At 47.5% G+C, this 27,006-nt stretch overlaps 1 protein-coding gene across 1 annotated transcript in view; it reads left to right on the top strand.

Annotated features, from left to right (window-relative positions):
• LOC124004202 (rho GTPase-activating protein 40-like) overlaps positions 1–27,006 on the top strand; it is a 70,741-nt gene that overhangs the window by 5,673 nt on the left and 38,062 nt on the right. Inside the window, exons 2-12 of the mRNA XM_046312965.1 lie at positions 1,282–1,508; positions 4,939–5,195; positions 12,772–13,318; positions 13,697–13,857; positions 14,272–14,437; positions 15,155–15,246; positions 15,349–15,426; positions 15,578–15,737; positions 17,975–18,057; positions 18,655–18,790; positions 18,881–18,957. Coding sequence (XP_046168921.1) covers positions 1,282–1,508; positions 4,939–5,195; positions 12,772–13,318; positions 13,697–13,857; positions 14,272–14,437; positions 15,155–15,246; positions 15,349–15,426; positions 15,578–15,737; positions 17,975–18,057; positions 18,655–18,790; positions 18,881–18,957 — 1,984 coding nt within the window. The remainder of the gene's footprint in view (positions 1–1,281; positions 1,509–4,938; positions 5,196–12,771; positions 13,319–13,696; positions 13,858–14,271; positions 14,438–15,154; positions 15,247–15,348; positions 15,427–15,577; positions 15,738–17,974; positions 18,058–18,654; positions 18,791–18,880; positions 18,958–27,006) is intronic.

Here is a 27,006-nt window from a genome sequence, read left to right as displayed (position 1 = left end):
TGTTATAAAACTACAGGAAACTACAGTAAACGGTGAACAAAACTACAGGAAACTACAGTAAACTGTGTTACAAAACTACAGGAAACTACAGTAAACGGTGTTACAAAACTACAGGAAACTACAGTAAACTGTGTTATAAAACTACAGGAAACTACAGTAAACGGTGAACAAAACTACAGGAAACTACAGTAAACGGCGTTACAAAACTACAGGAAACTACAGTAAACTGTGTTACAAAACTACAGGAAACTACAGTAAACTGTGTTACAAAACTACAGGAAACTACAGTAGAAACGGTGTTACAAAACTACAGGAAGCTACAGTACAAACTGTGAAAGGAAATCACAAAGAGACATTGTGAGAGGAAACCAGACTAGCTGTTTTGGTATTTGGACCCAAGTCAAAACTAACAGAACATGGATATTAAGGCACTTCAGACTGTCATTTCATCGTCTGAAACGCTCTACACATGAACAGCAGACTGGAACGACTGGCACAATTATTAGTCAAGGGATGTAACTCTGAATTTTTATTATTTTTTATTTTATTTCACCTTTATTTAACCAGGTAAACTAGTTGAGAACAAGTTCTCATTTACAACTGCGACCTGCAAAGCAGTTCGCCACATTCAACAACACAGAGTTACACATGGAATAAACAAACATACAGTCAATAACACAATAGAAAAAGTCTATATACAGCGTGTGCAAATGAGGTAGGATAAGGGAGGTAAGGCAATAAATAGGCCATAGTGGCGAAGTAATTACAATATACCAATTAAACACTGGAATGGTAGAATGGCAGAAGATGAATGTGCAAGCAGAGATACTGGGATACTGAATCCTTAGATTATTAGGAAATTAGGTTATAACATTTTCTATGGAACTTGTCAAGGCGTTCATTATGTCAACAGTGTGTTGAATATTATGCAATCACAATCAATGGATTATTTTAATCTCATTTAGATTATTTTTTTTAAATCGGGAGAAATTTGGGTGGAAACAGTGCCACAGTGACATCTACTGGCCACACACATTATCACGTCCCCGGGCCAGTATTATTGAGAACAATGGAAACTGGAGTCTTTGTGTCCATCCAGTCCACGCTCTCCCTCAGCCTCCCTGAGGCCCTGCCTCCTTCCCTCCCTCCCTCCCTTGCATCCCTCCTCCAGCTTTTGTCTCTCCATCTCTGTGGAATCTGGATCCCTCGTCTCTCTATTATTCTCCCGTCTCCGTTTATCTTGGATGTTTTGTTGTTTCTTCCTGTCTATCTGGTTGTCAGGAGCCCCAGTTCCTCCCAGATGAACAGTGAGCCCTGGGCCAGGCCAAGATACCAGGACCAAGCTGCAGTTGAACATTCTACAGCATCCCACCAGGAACAACAACAGCACCCTGACAAACTGTGTCTGGACTCCTTCTGGAGCGAGGTGGAGGCGATACGTAGCCAGGGAAGTGGATACACTGACCTTGACACTGACAGCGCCAGACGAGACTCCAGACACTCTGAAGGTAAAAACAGAGACAGAGGAGTTGGGTGTAAGTCAGTCGATTCCCTACATGAGTCTATTGTCTTAATGTAAACAGAGAGATTTGGTTGTTATTGGGTTGCCTGACCTTTTTTTGGTGAGTTGTGTTGTGTTGAACCATGTGTGTGTGTGTGTGTGTGTGTGTGTGTGTGTGTGTGTGTGTGTGTGTGTGTGTGTGTGTGTGTGTGTGTGTGTGTGTGTGTGTGTGTGTGTGTGTGTGTGTGTGTGTGTGTGTGTGTGTGTGTGTGTGTGTGTGTGTGTGTGTGTGTGTGTGTGTGTGTGTGTGTGTGTGTGTGTGTGTGTGCTGTATAGAACCGCAATGTTACAATGTACTTTCCCTCTATTATATGCATATAACTGCAGGTAACAGTATAATGTGAACAGTCGCATGCACACACACACACACACACGCACACGCACACGCACACGCACACGCACACGCACACGCACACACACACGCACACACACACACACACACACACACACACACACACACACACACACACACACACACACACACACACACACACACACACACACACACACACACACACACACACAAGCACACATTCACACATGCACAAGTACGCAGTATGTAAAGCAGGGTTCTCCCCAAATAATGTAAGAGCTGTACTGCCCCAGCTTCTAGACTGAGCTGTACTGCCCCACCTTGTAGACTGAGCTGTACTGCCCCAGCTTGTAGACTGAGCTGTACTGCCCCAGCTTGTAGACTGAGCTGTACTACCCCACCTTGTAGACTGAGCTACACCTCCCCACCTTGTAGACTGAGCTGTACTGCCCCAGCTTGTAGACTGAGCTACACCTCCCCAGCTTGTAGACTGAGCTGTACTGCCCCAGCTTGTAGACTGAGCTGTACTGCCCCAGCTTGTAGACTGAGCTGTACTGCCCCAGCTTGTAGACTGAGCTGTACTGCCCCAGCTTGTAGACTGAGCTGTACTACCCCACCTTGTAGACTGAGCTACACCTCCCCACCTTGTAGACTGAGCTGTACTGCCCCAGCTTGTAGACTGAGCTACACCTCCCCACCATTATTATATTATTGTAGACTGAGCTGTACTGCCCCAGCTTGTAGACTGAGCTACACCTCCCCACCTTGTAGACTGCGCTGTACTGCCCCAGCTTGTAGACTGAGCTGTACTGCCCCAGCTTGTAGACTGAGCTGTACTGCCCCACCTTGTAGACTGAGCTGTACTGCCCCAGCTTGTAGACTGAGCTGTACTGCCCCACCTTGTAGACTGAGCTGTACTGCCCCAGCTTGTAGACTGAGCTGTACTGCCCCACCTTGTAGACTGAGCTGTACTGCCCCAGCTTGTAGACTGAGCTGTACTGCCCCAGCTTGTAGACTGAGCTGCACTGCCCCAGCTTGTAGACTGAGCTGTACTGCCCCAGCTTGTAGACTGAGCTGTACTGCCCCACCTTGTAGACTGAGCTGTACTGCCCCAGCTTGTAGACTGAGCTGCACTGCCCCACCTTGTAGACTGAGCTGTACTGCCCCAGCTTGTAGACTGAGCTGCACCTCCCCACCTTGTAGACTGAGCTGTACTGCCCCACCTTGTAGACTGAGCTGTACTGCCCCAGCTTGTAGGCTGAGCTGTACTGCCCCAGCTTGTAGACTGAGCTGCGCTGCCCAACCTTGTAGACTGACCTGTACTGCCCCAGCTTGTAGACTGAGCTGTACTGACCCACCTTGTAGACTGAGCTGTACTACCCCAGCTTGTAGACTGAGCTGTACTACCCCAGCTTGTAGACTGAGCTGTACTACCCCAGCTTGTAGACTGAGCTGTACTGCCCCACCTTGTAGACTGAGCTGTACTGCCCCAGCTTGTAGACTGAGCTGCACCTCCCCACCTTGTAGACTGAGCTGTACTACCCCAGCTTGTAGACTGAGCTGCACCTCCCCACCTTGTAGACTGAGCTGTACTGCCCCAGCTTGTAGACTGAGCTGCACCTCCCCACCTTGTAGACTGAGCTGTACTGCCCCAGCTTGTAGACTGAGCTGTACTGCCCCAGCTTGTAGACTGAGCTGCACTGCCCCAGCTTGTAGACTGAGCTGCACTGCCCCAGCTTGTAGACTGAGCTGTACTGCCCCAGCTTGTAGACTGAGCTGCACTGCCCCAGCTTGTAGACTGAGCTGCACTGCCCCAGCTTGTAGACTGAGCTGCACTACCCCACCTTGTAGACTGAGCTGCACCTCCCCACCTTGTAGACTGAGCTGTACTGCCCCAGCTTGTAGACTGAGCTGTACTGCCCCAGCTTGTAGACTGAGCTGCGCTGCCCCAGCTTGTAGACTGAGCTGCACTGCCCCAGCTTGTAGACTGAGCTGTACTGCCCCAGCTTGTAGACTGCGCTGTACTGCCCCAGCTTGTACACTGAGCTGCACTGCCCCAGCTTGTAGACTGAGCTGCACTGCCCCAGCTTGTAGACTGAGCTGCGCTGCCCCAGCTTGTAGACTGAGCTGCGCTGCCCCAGCTTGTAGACTGAGCTGCACTGCCCCAGCTTGTAGACTGAGCTGCACTGCCCCAGCTTGTAGACTGAGCTGCGCTGCCCCAGCTTGTAGACTGAGCTGTACTGCCCCACCTTGTAGACTGAGCTGCACTGCCCCAGCTTGTAGACTGAGCTGCACTGCCCCACCTTGTAGACTGAGCTGCACTGCCCCACCTTGTAGACTGAGCTGCACCACTATGTAAAATAAATAAAATATACAGTACCAGTCAAAAGTTTGGACACACCTACTCATTCAAGGGTTTTTCATTATTTTTACTATTTTCTAGACTGTAGAATAATAGTGAAGACATCAAAACTATGAAATTACACATATGGAATCATGTAGTAACCAGAAAAGTGTTAAACAAATCAAATGAATAAAACGCCTTGAATGAGTAGGTGTGTCCAAACATTTGACTGTTACTGTATATACAGTATATATATCTTTCACACACACACACACACACACACACACACACACACACACACACACACACACACACACACACACACACACACACACACACACACACACACACACACACACACACACACACACACACACATACACACACACACACACACTGTGAATTACAGGAATTGCTCTGGTCTGGCCCTTATAACTATGGTCCATGTTATGTTGACCATTGAAAAATGAAATTACCAGGATAATTCTCGGAAAAATAGGAAAATATTTAAATATGAATTCATATGTATTAATTCAATCACACTGTCTGCTAGTTTATTGGTTATTCTTGAAGGTGTTAAATCTCCCGGCCCTCCCCTAGAATGACTCATCAGCAGCACCTTGGTCAAATATCCTGGGGAGAACTCTGTACAGGCTCTGTGATGAAGCCATTATGTCATGACTAATAAGGGTTTATTTAATAGTTGTATTGTTGATCCAGAGGGGGAGCAGGAGGAGCGGTGGCTGCAGGATGCCGGTCTCTCCACTCTGATCAGGCAGCAGAAACCAGACAGAGACAGGGACACTGAGGACCAGGATGTTGACCAGGCCATACTGCTGTCCACTCTGACCCGTACGCAGGCCGCTGCCGTCCAGAGGAGACTGGACTCCTACACACTGTCCCTGAGGAAGAGGAGCAAACACCCGCCACGTGACGTCCGGGACATCTTCAGCTCATCACCCTCCTCTATTGCTCAGGTCAGACTGACCCACTGACACAATGTTAGTACTGTCTTACTGTCAGACTGACACAATGTTAGTACTGTCTTACTGTCAGACTGACACAATGTTAGTACTGTCTTACTGTCAGACTGACACAATGTTAGTACTGTCTTACTGTCAGACTGACCCACTGACACAATGTTAGTACTGTCTTACTGTCAGACTGACACAATGTTAGTAATGTCTTACTGTCAGACTGACACAATGTTAGTACTGTCTTACTGTCAGACTGACCCACTGACACAATGTTAGTACTGTCTTACTGTCAGACTGACACAATGTTAGTACTGTCTTACTGTCAGACTGACACAATGTTAGTACTGTCTTACTGTCAGACTGACACAATGTTAGTACTGTCTTACTGTCAGACTGACACAATGTTAGTACTGTCTTACTGTCAGACTGACCCACTGACACAATGTTAGTACTGTCTTACTGTCAGACTGACACAATGTTAGTACTGTCTTACTGTCAGACTGACTGCTGACACAATGTTAGTACTGTCTTACTATCAGACTGACACAATGTTAGTACTGTCTTACTGTCAGACTGACACAATGTTAGTACTGTCTTCCTGTCTTACTGTCAGACTGACACAATGTTTAGTACTGTCTTACTGTCAGACTGACCGCTGACACAATGTTAGTACTGTCTTACTGTCAGACTGACCGCTGACACAATGTTAGTACTGTCTTCCTGTCTTACTGTCAGACTGACACAATGTTAGTACTGTCTTACTGTCAGACTGACTACTGACACAATGTTTAGTACTGTCTTACTGTCAGACTGACACAATGTTAGTACTGTCTTACTGTCAGACTGACACAATGTTAGTACTGTCTTCCTGTCTTACTGTCAGACTGACACAATGTTTAGTACTGTCTTACTGTCAGACTGACCGCTGACACAATGTTAGTACTGTCTTACTATCAGAATGACACAATGTTTAGTACTGTCTTACTGTCCGACTGACACAATGTTAGTACTGTCTTACTGTCAGACTGACTGCTGACACAATGTTAGTACTGTCTTACTGTCAGACTGACATATTGTTAGTACTGTCTTACTGTCAGACTGACTGCTGACACAATGTTAGTACTGTCTTACTGTCAGACTGACACAATGTTAGTACTGTCTTACTGTCAGACTGACACAATGTTTAGTACTGTCTTACTGTCAGACTGACTGCTGACACAATGTTTAGTACTGTCTTACTGTCAGACTGACACAATGTTTAGTACTGTCTTACTGTCAGACTGACTGCTGACACAATGTTTAGTACTGTCTTACTGTCAGACTGACACAATGTTTAGTACTGTCTTACTGTCAGACTGACTGCTGACACAATGTTAGTACTGTCTTACTGTCAGACTGACACAATGTTTAGTACTGTCTTACTGCCAGACTGACACAATGTTTAGTACTGTCTTACTGTCAGACTGACACAATGTTTAGTACTGTCTTACTATCAGACTGACTGCTGACACAATGTTTAGTACTGTCTTACTGTCAGACTGACACAATGTTTAGTACTGTCTTACTGTCAGACTGACTGCTGACACAATGTTAGTACTGTCTTACTGTCAGACTGACTGCTGACACAATGTTTAGTACTGTCTTACTGTCAGACTGACACAATGTTTAGTACTGTCTTACTGTCAGACTGACTGCTGACACAATGTTTAGTACTGTCTTACTGTCAGACTGACACAATGTTTAGTACTGTCTTACTGTCAGACTGACTGCTGACACAATGTTAGTACTGTCTTACTGTCAGACTGACACAATGTTTAGTACTGTCTTACTGTCAGACTGACACAATGTTTAGTACTGTCTTACTGTCAGACTGACACAATGTTTAGTACTGTCTTACTGTCAGACTGACCGCTGACACAATGTTAGTACTGTCTTACTATCAGACTGACACAATGTTTAGTACTGTCTTACTGTCCGACTGACACAATGTTAGTACTGTCTTACTGTCAGACTGACTGCTGACACAATGTTAGTACTGTCTTACTGTCAGACTGACATATTGTTAGTACTGTCTTACTGTCAGACTGACTGCTGACACAATGTTAGTACTGTCTTACTGTCAGACTGACACAATGTTAGTACTGTCTTACTGTCAGACTGACACAATGTTTAGTACTGTCTTACTGTCAGACTGACTGCTGACACAATGTTTAGTACTGTCTTACTGTCAGACTGACACAATGTTTAGTACTGTCTTACTGTCAGACTGACTGCTGACACAATGTTTAGTACTGTCTTACTGTCAGACTGACACAATGTTTAGTACTGTCTTACTGTCAGACTGACTGCTGACACAATGTTAGTACTGTCTTACTGTCAGACTGACACAATGTTTAGTACTGTCTTACTGTCAGACTGACACAATGTTTAGTACTGTCTTACTGTCAGACTGACACAATGTTTAGTACTGTCTTACTGTCAGACTGACTGCTGACACAATGTTTAGTACTGTCTTACTGTCAGACTGACACAATGTTTAGTACTGTCTTACTGTCAGACTGACTGCTGACACAATGTTAGTACTGTCTTACTGTCAGACTGACTGCTGACACAATGTTTAGTACTGTCTTACTGTCAGACTGACACAATGTTTAGTACTGTCTTACTGTCAGACTGACTGCTGACACAATGTTTAGTACTGTCTTACTGTCAGACTGACACAATGTTTAGTACTGTCTACCTGTCAGACTGACTGCTGACACAATGTTAGTACTGTCTTACTGTCAGACTGACACAATGTTTAGTACTGTCTTACTGTCAGACTGACACAATGTTTAGTACTGTCTTACTGTCAGACTGACACAATGTTTAGTACTGTCTTACTGTCAGACTGACTGCTGACACAATGTTTAGTACTGTCTTACTGTCAGACTGACACAATGTTTAGTACTGTCTTACTGTCAGACTGACTGCTGACACAATGTTAGTACTGTCTTACTGTCAGACTGACTGCTGACACAATGTTTAGTACTGTCTTACTGTCAGACTGACACAATGTTAGTACTGTCTTACTGTCAGACTGACACATTGTTAGTACTGTCTTACTGTCAGACTGACACATTGTTAGTACTGTCTTACTGTCAGACTGACACATTGTTAGTACTGTCTTACTGTCAGACTGACACATTGTTAGTACTGTCTTACTGTCAGACTGACACAATGTTTAGTACTGTCTTACTGTCAGACTGACTGCTGACACAATGTTTAGTACTGTCTTACTGTCAGACTGACACAATTTTTAGTACTGTCTTACTGTCAGACTGACTGCTGACACAATGTTAGTACTGTCTTACTGTCAGACTGACTGCTGACACAATGTTAGTACTGTCTTACTGTCAGACTGACTGCTGACACAATGTTTAGTACTGTCTTACTGTCAGACTGACACAATGTTAGTACTGTCTTACTGTCAGACTGACACATTGTTAGTACTGTCTTACTGTCAGACTGACACATTGTTAGTACTGTCTTACTGTCAGACTGACACATTGTTAGTACTGTCTTACTGTCAGACTGACACAATGTTAGTAGTCTCTTACTGTCAGACTGACACAATGTTAGTACTGTCTTACTGTCAGACTGACACATTGTTAGTACTGTCTTACTGTCAGACTGACACAATGTTAGTACTGTCTTACTGTCAGACTGACACATTGTTAGTACTGTCTTACTGTCAGACTGACACAATGTTAGTACTGTCTTACTGTCAGACTGACACATTGTTAGTACTGTCTTACTGTCAGACTGACCCACTGACACAATGTTAGTACTGTCTTACTGTCAGACTGACACATTGTTAGTACTGTCTTACTGTCAGACTGACACATTGTTAGTACTGTCTTACTGTCAGACTGACACAATGTTAGTACTGTCTTACTGTCAGACTGACACATTGTTAGTACTGTCTTACTGTCAGACTGACACATTGTTAGTACTGTCTTACTGTCAGACTGACACATTGTTAGTACTGTCTTACTGTCAGACTGACACATTGTTAGTACTGTCTTACTGTCAGACTGACACAATGTTAGTACTGTCTTACTGTCAGACTGACACATTGTTAGTACTGTCTTACTGTCAGACTGACACAATGTTAGTACTGTCTTACTGTCAGACTGACACATTGTTAGTACTGTCTTACTGTCAGACTGACACAATGTTAGTACTGTCTTACTGTCAGACTGACACATTGTTAGTACTGTCTTACTGTCAGACTGACACATTGTTAGTACTGTCTTCCTGTCAGACTGACACAATGTTAGTACTGTCTTACTGTCAGACTGACACATTGTTAGTACTGTCTTACTGTCAGACTGACACATTGTTAGTACTGTCTTACTGCCAGACTGACACAATGTTAGTAGTCTCTTACTGTCAGACTGACACAATGTTAGTACTGTCTTACTGTCAGACTGACACATTGTTAGTACTGTCTTACTGTCAGACTGACACAATGTTAGTACTGTCTTACTGTCAGACTGACACATTGTTAGTACTGTCTTACTGTCAGACTGACACAATGTTAGTACTGTCTTACTGTCAGACTGACACATTGTTAGTACTGTCTTACTGTCAGACTGACCCACTGACACAATGTTAGTACTGTCTTACTGTCAGACTGACACATTGTTAGTACTGTCTTACTGTCAGACTGACACATTGTTAGTACTGTCTTACTGTCAGACTGACACATTGTTAGTACTGTCTTACTGTCAGACTGACACATTGTTAGTACTGTCTTACTGTCAGACTGACACATTGTTAGTACTGTCTTACTGTCAGACTGACACAATGTTAGTACTGTCTTACTGTCAGACTGACACATTGTTAGTACTGTCTTACTGTCAGACTGACACAATGTTAGTACTGTCTTACTGTCAGACTGACACATTGTTAGTACTGTCTTACTGTCAGACTGACACAATGTTAGTACTGTCTTACTGTCAGACTGACACATTGTTAGTACTGTCTTACTGTCAGACTGACACATTGTTAGTACTGTCTTACTGTCAGACTGACACATTGTTAGTACTGTCTTACTGTCAGACTGACACAATGTTAGTACTGTCTTACTGTCAGACTGACACATTGTTAGTACTGTCTTACTGTCAGACTGACACATTGTTAGTACTGTCTTACTGTCAGACTGACACAATGTTAGTACTGTCTTACTGTCAGACTGACACATTGTTAGTACTGTCTTACTGTCAGACTGACACATTGTTAGTACTGTCTTACTGTCAGACTGACACATTGTTAGTACTGTCTTACTGTCAGACTGACACATTGTTAGTACTGTCTTACTGTCAGACTGACACATTGTTAGTATTGTCTTACTGTCAGACTGACACAATGTTAGTACTGTCTTACTGTCAGACTGACACATTGTTAGTACTGTCTTACTGTCAGACTGACACAATGTTAGTACTGTCTTACTGTCAGACTGACACATTGTTAGTACTGTCTTACTGTCAGACTGACACATTGTTAGTACTGTCTTACTGTCAGACTGACACATTGTTAGTACTGTCTTACTGTCAGACTGACACAATGTTAGTACTGTCTTACTGTCAGACTGACACATTGTTAGTACTGTCTTACTGTCAGACTGACACATTGTTAGTACTGTCTTACTGTCAGACTGACACAATGTTAGTACTGTCTTACTGTCAGACTGACACATTGTTAGTACTGTCTTACTGTCAGACTGACACAATGTTAGTACTGTCTTACTCTCAGACTGACACATTGTTAGTACTGTCTTACTGTCAGACTGACACATTGTTAGTACTGTCTTACTGTCAGACTGACACATTGTTAGTACTGTCTTACTGTCAGACTGACACAATGTTAGTACTGTCTTACTGTCAGACTGACACATTGTTAGTACTGTCTTACTGTCAGACTGACACAATGTTAGTACTGTCTTACTGTCAGACTGACACAATGTTAGTACTGTCTTACTGTCAGACTGACACAATGTTAGTACTGTCTTACTGTCAGACTGACACAATGTTAGTACTGTCTTACTGTCAGACTGACACAATGTTAGTACTGTCTTACTGTCAGACTGACACAATGTTAGTACTGTCTTACTGTCAGACTGACACAATGTTAGTACTGTCTTACTGTCAGACTGACACAATGTTAGTACTGTCTTACTGTCAGACTGACACATTGTTAGTAGTCTCTTACTGTCAGACTGACACATTGTTAGTAGTCTCTTACTGTCACTGTTCTTCCTCAAGGATCATTCTGTAGGATTTCCTTTCCCTTTCCACATTGTTTCATACTGTCTCTTCTTAGTGGTGCAATCTGTCTGTAGATATGATTATTTTCCCTGTGATAACAGGATGGATTTCCTTTCCCTTTCCACATTGTTTCATACTGTCTCTTCTTAGTGGTGCAATCTGTCTGTAGATATGATTATTTTCCCTGTGATAACAGGATGGATTTCCTTTCCCTTTCCACATTGTTTCATACTGTCTCTTCTTAGTGGTGCAATGTGTCTGTAGATATGATTATTTTCCCTGTGATAACAGGATGGATTTCCTTTCCCTTTCCACATTGTTTCATACTGTCTCTTCTTAGTGGTGCAATATGTCTGTAGATATGATTATTTTCCCTGTGATAACAGGATGGATTTCCTTTCCCTTTCCACATTGTTTCATACTGTCTCTTCTTAGTGGTGCAATCTGTCTGTAGATATGATTATTTTCCCTGTGATAACAGGATGGATTTCCTTTCCCTTTCCACATTGTTTCATACTGTCTCTTCTTAGTGGTGCAATCTGTCTGTAGATATGATTATTTTCCCTGTGATAACAGGATGGATTTCCTTTCCCTTTCCACATTGTTTCATACTGTCTCTTCTTAGTGGTGCAATCTGTCTGTAGATATGATTATTTTCCCTGTGATAACAGGATGGATTTCCTGTTCAATGCAGCTGAAACGAAACAAATACATAAACACACAATTGTGTGTTTGCTTTCAGGCTTTTGTTCTATGGTTTTACACCAGCTGAGTCAAGTACACATCCAATGAAAGGTTTACTCTAGACCACACAGAGTACATCTCCCAGAGTCCCTTTGGTTTAAATAATAGCCTTTGCTGTATTCCTTCCTGTATTCTCACTGATGCCGGAGTTCTACAAAGACAGTTGACCTATCAGAATAAAGGGAAATCACATGGAAAGGCCATTCTTTGTCGTCTGAGCTCCCGAGATGGAGTAAAATAGGTGTTTCTCTGATCCTATCAGCTGTTTAACACTAGAAAACAATTCTTCTCTCCGTGCTTCCATTCAGTCATCAGACACCATGAAGTGACACTGTAAAGAGACTAACTGTTACTGTACTCGAGCTCGTCCTACCTCTGGCGGTAGACATGTTTACTTGCTCTTTGGGTTCTAGGATGTGTTACTGCAAAAGCACTTTGCGACAAACTGCCCATGTTAAAAAGGGCTTTGTCAATCAATGTGATAGATTGGTTTACATGTTTCCTCTCTTCTCTCCACTCAGACACCTCTACCAGAGTGTCAAGACTCTGAGCCTACAGAGCCTAAATCATCTCTACCAGAGTGTCAAGACTCTGAGCCTACAGAGCCTAAATCATCTCTACCAGAGTGTCAAGACTCTGAGCCTACAGAGCCTAAATCATCTCTACCAGAGTGTCAAGACTCTGAGCCTACAGAGCCTAAATCATCTCTACCAGAGTGTCAAGACTCTGAGCCTACAGAGCCTAAATCATCTCTACCAGAGTGTCAAGACTCTGAGCCTACAGAGCCTAAATCATCTCTACCAGAGTGTCAAGACTCTGAGCCTACAGAGCCTAAATCATCTCTACCAGAGTGTGAAGACTCTGAGCCTACAGAGCCTAAATCATCTCTACCAGAGTGTCAAGACTCTGAGCCTACAGAGCCTAAATCATCTCTACCAGAGTGTCAAGACTCTGAGCCTACAGAGCCTAAATCACCTCTACCAGAGTGTCAAGACTCTGAGCCTACAGAGCCTAAATCACCTGTACCGGACGAGAGTATGGAGACCATCAACAAGACACCACTACAAGGTACCAGCTATCTACATCTTTACCCCATATGTACCTGACAGTATAGCAATGCGAATAGTCTGGGTATCCATTTGACTAGATGTTCAGGAGTCTTATGGCTCGGGGGGTAGAAGCTGTTTAGAAACCTTCTGGACCTAGACTTGGATGGTTGGAGTCGTTGACCATTTTTAGGGCCTTCCTCTGACACCGCCTGGTGTAGAGGTCCTGGATGGCAGGAAGCTTGGCCCCGATGATGTACCGGCCTGATCACCTTTGGGGTCAGCATTAATGAGCGAACATTTAATTGTGTTTTACTACCTCAGACCTACATTATGCTAGCCGTTATGACTGTTATGAGGCACACTATCATTAACACATCAACCTGATTTTGTTTGTCAGAGGTCAGCTTGGACCAGCAGAAGAAGCATGGAGGTGCCCCAAAAGAGGAGATTTTCATCACAGACGTGGCCTACTGCGAACAGGCGGCCATCTTGTTAAAACAGGCTAAGCTGCCTCAGATAAAGAACAGCTGCAAGAGGAAGGAGGACGGCACACTTCCTGTAAGAGTCTCTTTCTCTCTCACTCGGTACACATGCAATGCGTGGAACACATCATCTTAGGCATTAAAACAGAAAGGGGGAGGGGAGAGTGGGGGGAGAGGGGGAGAGGGGGAGAGTGGGAGAGGGGGAGAGGGGGAGGAGGGGGGGGGGGGGGGAGGGGGAGAGGAGAGAGGGGAGAGGGGGAGAGGGGGAGAGGGGGGAGGGGGGGAGAGGGAGAGGGAGAGGGGAGAGAAAGAGAGGGAGGAATAGAGATGACGTGTATCCATTGCTAAGTCTCTCTGTCTCTGTCTGTCTTTGTCTCTCTCTCTCTGTCTTTGTCTCTCTCTCTCTCTGTCTTTGTCTCTCTCTCTCTCTCTCTCTCTCTCTCTCTCTCTCTCTCTCTGTCTCTCTGTCTCCCTTCCCCTCCCCCCACAGAGGGTGATCTGCCCCCAGTGTCGTCTGGGTGTAACTCGTATCCAGGACTTGTCCAACCAGGACATGAAAAAGGTACGTCAGCTGGCCCTGATCGACATGACAGCGCTCTGTGACCTGCTGGAGCTCGATGTCAAACGACACAAGACCTGCAAGAGGAAGATCCCAGGTATGTGAACTCTCTAACACAACTTACACACACACACAAACTGCGAGCCCAGTGTGTGTGGCCTTGCATGCTCCTCCTGCCTCTGCAGCCTAATGCATGTGTCAAGCCCTGGGAGATGTGAAAAGAGTACAGGAGTTGACAGCAATACTAACTCTACTCTCTCTCTCTCTCTCTCTCTCTCTCTCTCTCTCTCTCTCTCTCTCTCTCTCTCTCTCTCTCTCTCTCTCTCTCTCCCTCTCCCTCTCTCTCTCTCTCTCTCTCTCTCTCTCTCTCTCTCTCTCTCTCTCTCTCTCTCTCTCTCTCTCTCTCTCTCTCTCTCTCTCTCTCTCTCTCTCTCTCTCTCCTCTCTCTCTCTCTCTCTCTCTCTCTCTCTCTCTCTCTCTCTCTCTCCTCTCTCTCTCTCTCTCCTCTCTCTCTCTCTCTCTCTCTCTCTCTCTCTCTCTCTCTCTCTCTCTCTCTCTCTCTCTCTCCTCTCTCTCCCTCTCTCTCTCTCTCTCTCTCTCTCTCTCTCTCTCTCTCTCTCTCTCTCTCTCTCTCTCTCTCTCTCTCTCTCTCTCTCTCTCTCTCTCTCTCTCTCTCTCTCTCTCTCTCTCTCTCTCTCTCTCTGTCTCTCTCTCTCTCTCTCTCTCTCTCTCTCTCTCTCTCTCTCTCTCTCTCTCTCTCTCTGTCTCTCTCTCTCTCTCTCTCTCTCTCTCTATTTCTCTATTTCGTTCACAGAGGGTGCCCTGTTTGGGGTTCCACTGGCCACCCTGTTGGAGAATGACCAGAAAGTCAAACCCACTGCTACCACTCCTCTCATCCTGCAAGCGGTAAGCTAAACATAATACCGACTTCTAGTATCTATCTTGAAAACCAAGAGCATGATGTCCCGCATGTCTGCTTCTGTTCTCATCTGTATGTATCTTCTACAGCTGCTGTGGTTCCTGGAGAAGCGGGGAGTTGACTCAGAGGGTATTCTGCGGGTTTCAGGCTCTCAGTCCAGAATCAAGGTGAGATATTTTCCAATCACTTGTTTCTAATTATAAAATGGTATTTGCACATCCAATAAGTTGCATGTTCAGGGTACAAACAACATACAGTCATGAAAGAAAGATACCGGTACACTGTTCAACCATGTTGTCTGTTTCTCCCTGTGCTCAGAAGCTGCAGCAGGACCTGGAACAGAACTTCTACTCTGGAGGGTTCATCTGGGACGAGGTCAGTCCTAACGATGTTGCTGCCCTGTTGAAGAAGTTTATCAGAGAACTACCATCTCCACTTCTCACCGCAGAGCACCTCAACACCTTCAGTGCTACCAGGGGTGGGTCTGCACACAGACAATCACCTATCTATATATTTAGACCTGCGAAGATAAAACCTTTAAGGTGTCTCTATAGTCCAGCGTTTTGGATATGAGATCAAATGTTTTATATGAGGTGAGGTATATGAGTGTTAAATGGCACCTTTTATTGAGGGTGTTTTCACACGTATCTGTTATACCATTTAGAAATGAAAGCACTTTATGTATCTAGTCCCCCCCATTCAAAGGTGTCATTAGTATTTGGACAAATGTATTTATCGTGTATAAGATTTTGTCAAACGTTTAGTATTTGGTCCCACATTCCTAGCACGCAATGACTACATCAAGCTTGTGAATCTGCAAACTTGTTGGATGCATTTGCTGTTGTTTTGGTTGTGTTTTGGATTATGTTGTGCCCAATAGAAATTAATGGTCAATCATTTTTGTCATTTTGAAGTCACTTTTATTGTAAATAAGAATAGAATTATGGATAACCATGAATGAATCATGAATAATGATGAGTGAGAAAGTTACAGAGGCATAAAAATCATACCCCGAATACCAACTGTGAGTTCAGTATGTTTTGGGGGCGTGATCTTTGTGCATCTGTAAATTTCTCACTCATTATTATTCACGATTCATTCAGGATTATCAGTAATCATAGTAGCATCCACATTAATGTAGAACTGTTCAGAAACATATTATATTCTTATTTACAATAAAAGCGACTCCAAAATGACACAATAGATGATTTATAATTGATTTATTTTGGGCACAACAGAATCTGAAACACAACCAAAACACCCTGAAAATACATCCAACAAGTTTGTAGAGTCACAGGCTTGATGTAGTCAACACATTTTTACAAATACTTATGACTCCTTCAAATGGGAGGGACTAGATACATAAAGTGCTACCTAACCATAACCCCTAACCCTAACTTCTAACCCTAACTTCTAACCCTAACTTCTAACTCTAAACCTAACCCTAACTTCTAACCCTAACTTCTAACCCTAAACCTAACCCTAACTTCTAACCCTAAACCTAACCCTAACTTCTAACCCTAACTTCTAACCCTAACTTCTAACCCTAAACTTCTAACCCTAACTTCTAACCCTAACTTCTAACCCTAACCCCTAACCCTAACTTCTAACCCTAACTTCTAACCCTAACTTCTAACCCTAAACCTAACCCTAACTTCTAACCCTAACTTCTAACCCTATCTTCTAACCCTAACTTCTAACTCTAAACCTAACCCTAACTTCTAACCCTAAACCTAACCCTAACTTCTAACCCTAAACCTAACCCTAACTTCTAACCCTAACCCTAACTTCTAACCCTAAACCTAACCCCTGAGCCTAAAATGTCCCGACAAATTGTCCTTGTTTTACTATCCTTGTGAGGACTTCTGGTACCCACAAAAACACACACACACACACACACACAAAAACACACACACACTCATCTCCTATGACTGCCCAGTCACACAGCCATGCATGCTGTACAGATCTAAGTCTAGGTCTCCTTACTGTATCGGCAGCAGAACACAGTGCTAATCTTTTATGTCCGTACTATTTAGAGGTCTAATGAAGATAAACAACAAGATAGTCTTTAAGCTGCTCGTCTGAATCTGCTATTGTCACGCCCTGACCTTAGAGATCCTTGTTATGTTTCTATTTGGTTTGGTCAGGTGTGATTTCGGTGGGTGTTCTATTATTTGTATTTCTATGTTTTGGCCGGGTAGGGTTCTCAATCAGGGACAGCTGTCTATCGTTGTCTCTGATTGGAAACCATTCGTAGGTAGCCCTTTTTCCCACCTATCTTTGTGGGAAGTTGACTTTGTTTATGGCGCATAGCCTTTAGCTTCATGGTTTGTTTTGTAGTGTTTATTGTTTTTGTTCGGGATCTTTTCTAATAAAAATAATATTTACGCTCACCACGCTGCACCTTGGTCCTCTTCAGTCAACGGCCGTGACAGCTATACTATTAATAATGCCACTTCCTGTACAGTTTTAATGCCATTAAATAAATGACAGAATGATTCAAGTAATAAGTAGCTTGTGATGTGAATATGAAACTTTCGACACATCTTCACATTAGATTAATGATGAATCATTTGAAACCTAATGGCTTCCTGTCAGAGTCATTCATCTCCACAGATCAGATTATGGTTGGGCCAATGGAAATGAAATGAGTGTGTGTTGATCCTTCATACCCCTGTTGTCTGTTCTGTCTTTCCCCTTCCTCCTGCTCTACAGACATCCCTGAGCTGAAACAGAAGCTACACGTTCTGAACCTCCTCATCCTCCTACTGCCTGAACCCAACAGGAACACACTCAAGGTATTCTGTGAGACTCCAAATGATTCCATGACCATGACGTAACCAGATGGCTATAGCGATGCACTTTAAATCTCCACTTCTTCTGTATAATGTATTACATCTCAAACCTCCACACGTACATCTTGTAGGTGATGCATTAATGAGTCATATATCTCTTATATAATATAATGTGTCAACTCCTCCACGTATAGTAGGAGGAATTGGCATGAGAGGGCACTTTCAGCACCTTGATGAGTTGTTCTGCTCCTTTATGTAACTAGCTTGAACTCTTGTTCACGTATGCGGAATAAATAATCGTGACTACTTGAATACTTTGACATTACTAGGTTACCTTTAAGATGACATCATCGTGGATGACTGTAGGCGTCTGGTCTGATTCAACGTTTCAGAGCCTTTGTCCCTCTGTTGATGACACAGAATAACATTGTCAGAAAAACACTTCAGCCACCGTCATCGTTCAAGTCAACAATTTCAATCTTACGAAGAGAAAACATTTTTTAGTACTGATAGAGGGGCTCACTGTAAAACAGGTCTCCTCTCCTTTTAAAGCCCATTTCTGCGGGAACAGACAATAAAGGCTCCTTCTCCTCTCTGCAGGCTCTGTTGGAGTTTCTTTCCAAGGTAGTCTCCAGAGAGAGGAGGAACCGTATGAACCTGTGGGCCGTGTCCACCATCATGGCCCCCAACCTGTTCCTGTTCCTCCACAAGGCCGTACCCACCCGCCTCACTGACGGGGGCCAGGGGAGGAGAAAGGACATGCTGAGAAGGCCCCCAACCTGTTACTCCACAAGGCCGCACCCTCTCGCCTCACTGACGGGGGCCAGGGAGGAGAAAGGACATGCTGAGAAGGCTGCTGACATCATGAGGCTACTCATACGCTACCAGGACCTGCTCTGGACCGTAAGTAAAAACTTCAGGCTACCAACAACACTTTTCATTTAAGTATTTATTTACCAATAGAAACATCAGAAGCTTGGTTGGGTTTGTAACAAGGGCACGGAAAGCAGGGGTGCAGCAGCGTCCCCTGGTGGTAAGATTGTAAAATTACATGAGGGAGTTATTTCTTACCTAAGCCTTTTTAATTCATTAATGAAACTGTAAACACACTGGCCAGCTAGCACACTGGAGTCCCAGACCATTTTAAATGACACACTAGCAGTTCACTTTTTTTAAACTCATTCTAAATGACACACTAGCAGTTCATTTTTTAAAACTCATTCTAAATGACACACTAGCAGTTAGGGGTGTTTAACTCATTCTAAATGACACACTAGCAGTTAGGGGTGTTTAACTCATTCTAAATGACACACTAGCAGTTAGGGGTGTTTAACTCATTCTAAATGACACACTAGCAGTTAGGGGTGTTTAACTCATTCTAAATGACACACTAGCAGTTAGGGGTGTTTAACTCATTCTAAATGACACACTAGCAGTTAGGGGTGTTTAACTCATTCTAAATGACACATTAGCAGTTAGGGGTGTTTAACTCATTCTAAATGACACATTAGCATTTAGGGGTGTTTAACTCATTCTAAATGACACATTAGCATTTAGGGGTGTTTAACTCATTCTAAATTCAAATTAGCAGTTAGGGGGTTAACTCATTCTAAATTAAAACTAGCAGTTAGGGGGGTTTAACTCATTCTAAATTAAAACTAGCAGTTAGGGGGGTTTAACTCATTCTAAATTCAAACTAGCAGTTTGTTTAAAAAAAACTCATTCTAAATTAAAACTAGCAGTTCGGGGGGTTTTAACTCATTCTAAATGACACACTAGCAGTTTGCAAAAAAAGCCTAAAATAAACGAGAAACAGGTATCATTCCAAATGTGCAGCTCGTGGCTGGAACATTTATTACCTTTCTTTAATCAACCTGTCTATTTTGAGTTTAAAATCATTTGGATATTAGTGTAACTTGTCCTGTTTGTGTGGGTCCCAACAGTTAGATATGCTTTTAGAGGCAGTCATTGCTGGACAGCTAACAGGACCTTGTGTGTATGGTGAGCTGTCAGATCGATACTGAGTGAGAGTCACGTAGCCTAACGGATGGGAAGGAGAGAACCAACACCCACGCTGGGATCAGCCCCCCCCCCCTCAAAACATCTTCCCGCAGCTATGGTGTGTGGGACACTCCCACCAATCTACCACCAACACCCACGCAGAGGTCAGCCCCCCTCCCCACTCAAACATCTTCCCACAGCTATGGTGTGTGAGACTCCCACCAATCTACCACCAACACCCACGCAGAGTTCAGCCCCCCCCCTCCCCACTCAAACATCTTCCCACAGCTATGGTGTGTGAGACTCCCACCAATCTACCACCAACACCCACGCAGAGGTCAGCCCCCCCCTCCCCCCCACTCAAACATCTTCCCACAGCTATGGTGTGTGAGACTCCCACCAATCTACCACCAACACCCACGCAGAGGTCAGCCCCCCCTCCCCACTCAAACATCTTCCCACAGCTATGGTGTGTGAGACTCCCACCAATCTACCACCAACACCCACGCAGAGGTCAGCCCCCCCCCCCCCTCCCCACTCAAACATCTTCCCACAGCTATGGTGTGTGAGACTCCCACCAATCTACCACCAACACCCACGCAGAGGTCAGCCCCCCTCCCCACTCAAACATCTTCCCACAGCTATGGTGTGTGAGACTCCCACCAATCTACCACCAACACCCACGCAGAGGTCAGCCCCCCCCCCCCACTCAAACATCTTCCCACAGCTATGGTGTGTGAGACTCCCACCAATCTACCACCAACACCCACGCAGAGGTCAGCCCCCCCCCCCCACTCAAACATCTTCCCACAGCTATGGTGTGTGAGACTCCCACCAATCTACCACCAACACCCACGCAGAGGTCAGCCCCCCTCCCCCACTCAAACATCTTCCCACAGCTATGGTGTGTGAGACTCCCACCAATCTACCACCAACACCCACGCAGAGGTCAGCCCCCCCCCCTCCCCCACTCAAACATCTTCCCACAGCTATGGTGTGTGAGACTCCCACCAATCTACCACCAACACCCACGCAGAGGTCAGCCCCCCCCCCTCCCCACTCAAACATCTTCCCACAGCTATGGTGTGTGAGACTCCCACCAATCTACCACCAACACCCACGCAGAGGTCAGCCCCCCCCTCCCCCCACTCAAACATCTTCCCACAGCTATGGTGTGTGAGACTCCCACCAATCTACCACCAACACCCACGCAGAGGTCAGCCCCCCCTCCCCCACTCAAACATCTTCCCACAGCTATGGTGTGTGAGACTCCCACCAATCTACCACCAACACCCACGCAGAGGTCAGCCCCCCCTCCCCCCACTCAAACATCTTCCCACAGCTATGGTGTGTGAGACTCCCACCAATCTACCACCAACACCCACGCAGAGGTCAGCCCCCCCCTCCCCCACTCAAACATCTTCCCACAGCTATGGTGTGTGAGACTCCCACCAATCTACCACCAACACCCACGCAGAGGTCAGCCCCCCCCCCTCCCCCACTCAAACATCTTCCCACAGCTATGGTGTGTGAGACTCCCACCAATCTACCACCAACACCCACGCAGAGGTCAGCCCCCCCCTCCCCCACTCAAACATCTTCCCACAGCTATGGTGTGTGAGACTCCCACCAATCTACCACCAACACCCACGCAGAGGTCAGCCCCCCCCTCCCCCCACTCAAACATCTTCCCACAGCTATGGTGTGTGAGACTCCCACCAATCTACCACCAACACCCACGCAGAGGTCAGCCCCCCCCCCCCCACTCAAACATCTTCCCACAGCTATGGTGTGTGAGACTCCCACCAATCTACCACCAACACCCACGCAGAGGTCAGCCCCCCCTCCCCCACTCAAACATCTTCCCACAGCTATGGTGTGTGAGACTCCCACCAATCTACCACCAACACCCACGCAGAGGTCAGCCCCCCTCCCCCACTCAAACATCTTCCCACAGCTATGGTGTGTGAGACTCCCACCAATCTACCACCAACACCCACGCAGAGGTCAGCCCCCCCCCCCTCAAACATCCCCCACTCAAACATCTTCCCACAGCTATGGTGTGTGAGACTCCCACCAATCTACCACCAACACCCACGCAGAGGTCAGCCCCCCCCTCCCCACTCAAACATCTTCCCACAGCTATGGTGTGTGAGACTCCCACCAATCTACCACCAACACCCACGCAGAGGTCAGCCCCCCCCCTCCCCCACTCAAACATCTTCCCACAGCTATGGTGTGTGAGACTCCCACCAATCTACCACCAACACCCACGCAGAGGTCAGCCCCCCCTCCCCCACTCAAACATCTTCCCACAGCTATGGTGTGTGAGACTCCCACCAATCTACCACCAACACCCACGCAGAGGTCAGCCCCCCTCCCCCCCACTCAAACATCTTCCCACAGCTATGGTGTGTGAGACTCCCACCAATCTACCACCAACACCCACGCAGAGGTCAGCCCCCCCTCCCCACTCAAACATCTTCCCACAGCTATGGTGTGTGAGACTCCCACCAATCTACCACCAACACCCACGCAGAGGTCAGCCCCCCTCCCCACTCAAACATCTTCCCACAGCTATGGTGTGTGAGACTCCCACCAATCTACCACCAACACCCACGCAGAGGTCAGCCCCCCCCTCCCCACTCAAACATCTTCCCACAGCTATGGTGTGTGAGACTCCCACCAATCTACCACCAACACCCACGCAGAGGTCAGCCCCCCCCTCCCCACTCAAACATCTTCCCACAGCTATGGTGTGTGAGACTCCCACCAATCTACCACCAACACCCACGCAGAGGTCAGCCCCCCCCCCTCCCCACTCAAACATCTTCCCACAGCTATGGTGTGTGAGACTCCCACCAATCTACCACCAACACCCACGCAGAGGTCAGCCCCCCCCCCCACTCAAACATCTTCCCACAGCTATGGTGTGTGAGACTCCCACCAATCTACCACCAACACCCACGCAGAGGTCAGCCCCCCCCCCCCCTCCCCACTCAAACATCTTCCCACAGCTATGGTGTGTGAGACTCCCACCAATCTACCACCAACACCCACGCAGAGGTCAGCCCCCCCCCCTCCCCACTCAAACATCTTCCCACAGCTATGGTGTGTGAGACTCCCACCAATCTACCACCAACACCCACGCAGAGGTCAGCCCCCCCCTCCCCACTCAAACATCTTCCCACAGCTATGGTGTGTGAGACTCCCACCAATCTACCACCAACACCCACGCAGAGGTCAGCCCCCCCCCCCCCACTCAAACATCTTCCCACAGCTATGGTGTGTGAGACTCCCACCAATCTACCACCAACACCCACGCAGAGGTCAGCCCCCTCCCCACTCAAACATCTTCCCACAGCTATGGTGTGTGAGACTCCCACCAATCTACCACCAACACCCACGCAGAGGTCAGCCCCCCTCCCCACTCAAACATCTTCCCACAGCTATGGTGTGTGAGACTCCCACCAATCTACCACCAACACCCACGCAGAGGTCAGCCCCCCACCCACGCAGAGGTCCCCACTCAAACATCTTCCCACAGCTATGGTGTGTGAGACTCCCACCAATCTACCACCAACACCCACGCAGAGGTCAGCCCCCCCCCCTCCCCCACTCAAACATCTTCCCACAGCTATGGTGTGTGAGACTCCCACCAATCTACCACCAACACCCACGCAGAGGTCAGCCCCCCCCTCCCCCACTCAAACATCTTCCCACAGCTATGGTGTGTGAGACTCCCACCAATCTACCACCAACACCCACGCAGAGGTCAGCCCCCCCCCCCCACTCAAACATCTTCCCACAGCTATGGTGTGTGAGACTCCCACCAATCTACCACCAACACCCACGCAGAGGTCAGCCCCCCCCCTCCCCACTCAAACATCTTCCCACAGCTATGGTGTGTGAGACTCCCACCAATCTACCACCAACACCCACGCAGAGGTCAGCCCCCCCCCCCCCACTCAAACATCTTCCCACAGCTATGGTGTGTGAGACTCCCACCAATCTACCACCAACACCCACGCAGAGGTCAGCCCCCCCCTCCCCCCACTCAAACATCTTCCCACAGCTATGGTGTGTGAGACTCCCACCAATCTACCACCAACACCCACGCAGAGGTCAGCCCCCCTCCCCCTCCCCACTCAAACATCTTCCCACAGCTATGGTGTGTGAGACTCCCACCAATCTACCACCAACACCCACGCAGAGGTCAGCCCCCCTCCCCCTCCCCACTCAAACATCTTCCCACAGCTATGGTGTGGGAGACTCCCACCAATCTACCACCAACACCCACGCAGAGGTCAGCCCCCCCCCCCACTCAAACATCTTCCCACAGCTATGGTGTGTGAGACTCCCACCAATCTACCACCAACACCCACGCAGAGGTCAGGCCCCCCCCCCCCACTCAAACATCTTCCCACAGCTATGGTGTGTGAGACTCCCACCAATCTACCACCAACACCCACGCAGAGGTCAGCCCCCCTCCCCACTCAAACATCTTCCCACAGCTATGGTGTGTGAGACTCCCACCAATCTACCACCAACACCCACGCAGAGGTCAGCCCCCCCCCCCTCCCCACTCAAACATCTTCCCACAGCTATGGTGTGGGAGACTCCCACCAATCTACCACCAACACCCACGCAGAGGTCAGCCCCCCCCTCCCCACTCAAACATCTTCCCACAGCTATGGTGTGTGAGACTCCCACCAATCTACCACCAACACCCACGCAGAGGTCAGCCCCCCCTCCCCCTCCCCACTCAAACATCTTCCCACAGCTATGGTGTGTGAGACTCCCACCAATCTACCACCAACACCCACGCAGAGGTCAGCCCCCCCCCCTCCCCACTCAAACATCTTCCCACAGCTATGGTGTGTGAGACTCCCACCAATCTACCACCAACACCCACGCAGAGGTCAGCCCCCCCCCCCCCCACTCAAACATCTTCCCACAGCTATGGTGTGTGAGACTCCCACCAATCTACCACCAACACCCACGCAGAGGTCAGCCCCCCCTCCCCCTCCCCACTCAAACATCTTCCCACAGCTATGGTGTGTGAGACTCCCACCAATCTACCACCAACACCCACGCAGAGGTCAGCCCCCCCCTCCCCCACTCAAACATCTTCCCACAGCTATGGTGTGTGAGACTCCCACCAATCTACCACCAACACCCACGCAGAGGTCAGCCCCCCCCCCCCCCCACTCAAACATCTTCCCACAGCTATGGTGTGTGAGACTCCCACCAATCTACCACCAACACCCACGCAGAGGTCAGCCCCCCCCCTCCCCACTCAAACATCTTCCCACAGCTATGGTGTGTGAGACTCCCACCAATCTACCACCAACACCCACGCAGAGGTCAGCCCCCCCCTCCCCCACTCAAACATCTTCCCACAGCTATGGTGTGTGAGACTCCCACCAATCTACCACCAACACCCACGCAGAGGTCAGCCCCCCCCCCCCCACTCAAACATCTTCCCACAGCTATGGTGTGTGAGACTCCCACCAATCTACCACCAACACCCACGCAGAGGTCAGCCCCCCCCCTCCCCACTCAAACATCTTCCCACAGCTATGGTGTGTGAGACTCCCACCAATCTACCACCAACACCCACGCAGAGGTCAGCCCCCCCCCCTCCCCACTCAAACATCTTCCCACAGCTATGGTGTGTGAGACTCCCACCAATCTACCACCAACACCCACGCAGAGGTCAGCCCCCCTCCCCCACTCAAACATCTTCCCACAGCTATGGTGTGTGAGACTCCCACCAATCTACCACCAACACCCACGCAGAGGTCAGCCCCCCCCCCCCCCCACTCAAACATCTTCCCACAGCTATGGTGTGTGAGACTCCCACCAATCTACCACCAACACCCACGCAGAGGTCAGCCCCCCTCCCCCACTCAAACATCTTCCCACAGCTATGGTGTGTGAGACTCCCACCAATCTACCACCAACACCCACGCAGAGGTCAGCCCCCCTCCCCCACTCAAACATCTTCCCACAGCTATGGTGTGTGAGACTCCCACCAATCTACCACCAACACCCACGCAGAGGTCAGCCCCCCCCCCCCACTCAAACATCTTCCCACAGCTATGGTGTGTGAGACTCCCACCAATCTACCACCAACACCCACGCAGAGGTCAGCCCCCCCCCCCCCACTCAAACATCTTCCCACAGCTATGGTGTGTGAGACTCCCACCAATCTACCACCAACACCCACGCAGAGGTCAGCCCCCCTCCCCCACTCAAACATCTTCCCACAGCTATGGTGTGTGAGACTCCCACCAATCTACCACCAACACCCACGCAGAGGTCAGCCCCCCCCCCACTCAAACATCTTCCCACAGCTATGGTGTGTGAGACTCCCACCAATCTACCACCAACACCCACGCAGAGGTCAGCCCCCCCCCCCACCCCCACTCAAACATCTTCCCACAGCTATGGTGTGTGAGACTCCCACCAATCTACCACCAACACCCACGCAGAGGTCAGCCCCCCTCCCCACTCAAACATCTTCCCACAGCTATGGTGTGTGAGACTCCCACCAATCTACCACCAACACCCACGCAGAGGTCAGCCCCCCCTCTCCCCCTCCCCACTCAAACATCTTCCCACAGCTATGGTGTGGGACTCCCACCAATCTACCACCAACACCCACGCAGAGGTCAGCCCCCCTCCCCACTCAAACATCTTCCCACAGCTATGGTGTGTGAGACTCCCACCAATCTACCACCAACACCCACGCAGAGGTCAGCCCCCCTCCCCCACTCAAACATCTTCCCACAGCTATGGTGTGTGAGACTCCCACCAATCTACCACCAACACCCACGCAGAGGTCAGCCCCCCCTCCCCCACTCAAACATCTTCCCACAGCTATGGTGTGTGAGACTCCCACCAATCTACCACCAACACCCACGCAGAGGTCAGCCCCCCTCCCCA

Source organism: Oncorhynchus gorbuscha, linkage group LG18, assembly GCF_021184085.1.
Source record: "Oncorhynchus gorbuscha isolate QuinsamMale2020 ecotype Even-year linkage group LG18, OgorEven_v1.0, whole genome shotgun sequence".
NCBI classification, from domain to species: Eukaryota; Metazoa; Chordata; class Actinopteri; order Salmoniformes; family Salmonidae; genus Oncorhynchus; species Oncorhynchus gorbuscha.
This window is presented reverse-complemented; position numbering and strand designations above follow the sequence as displayed.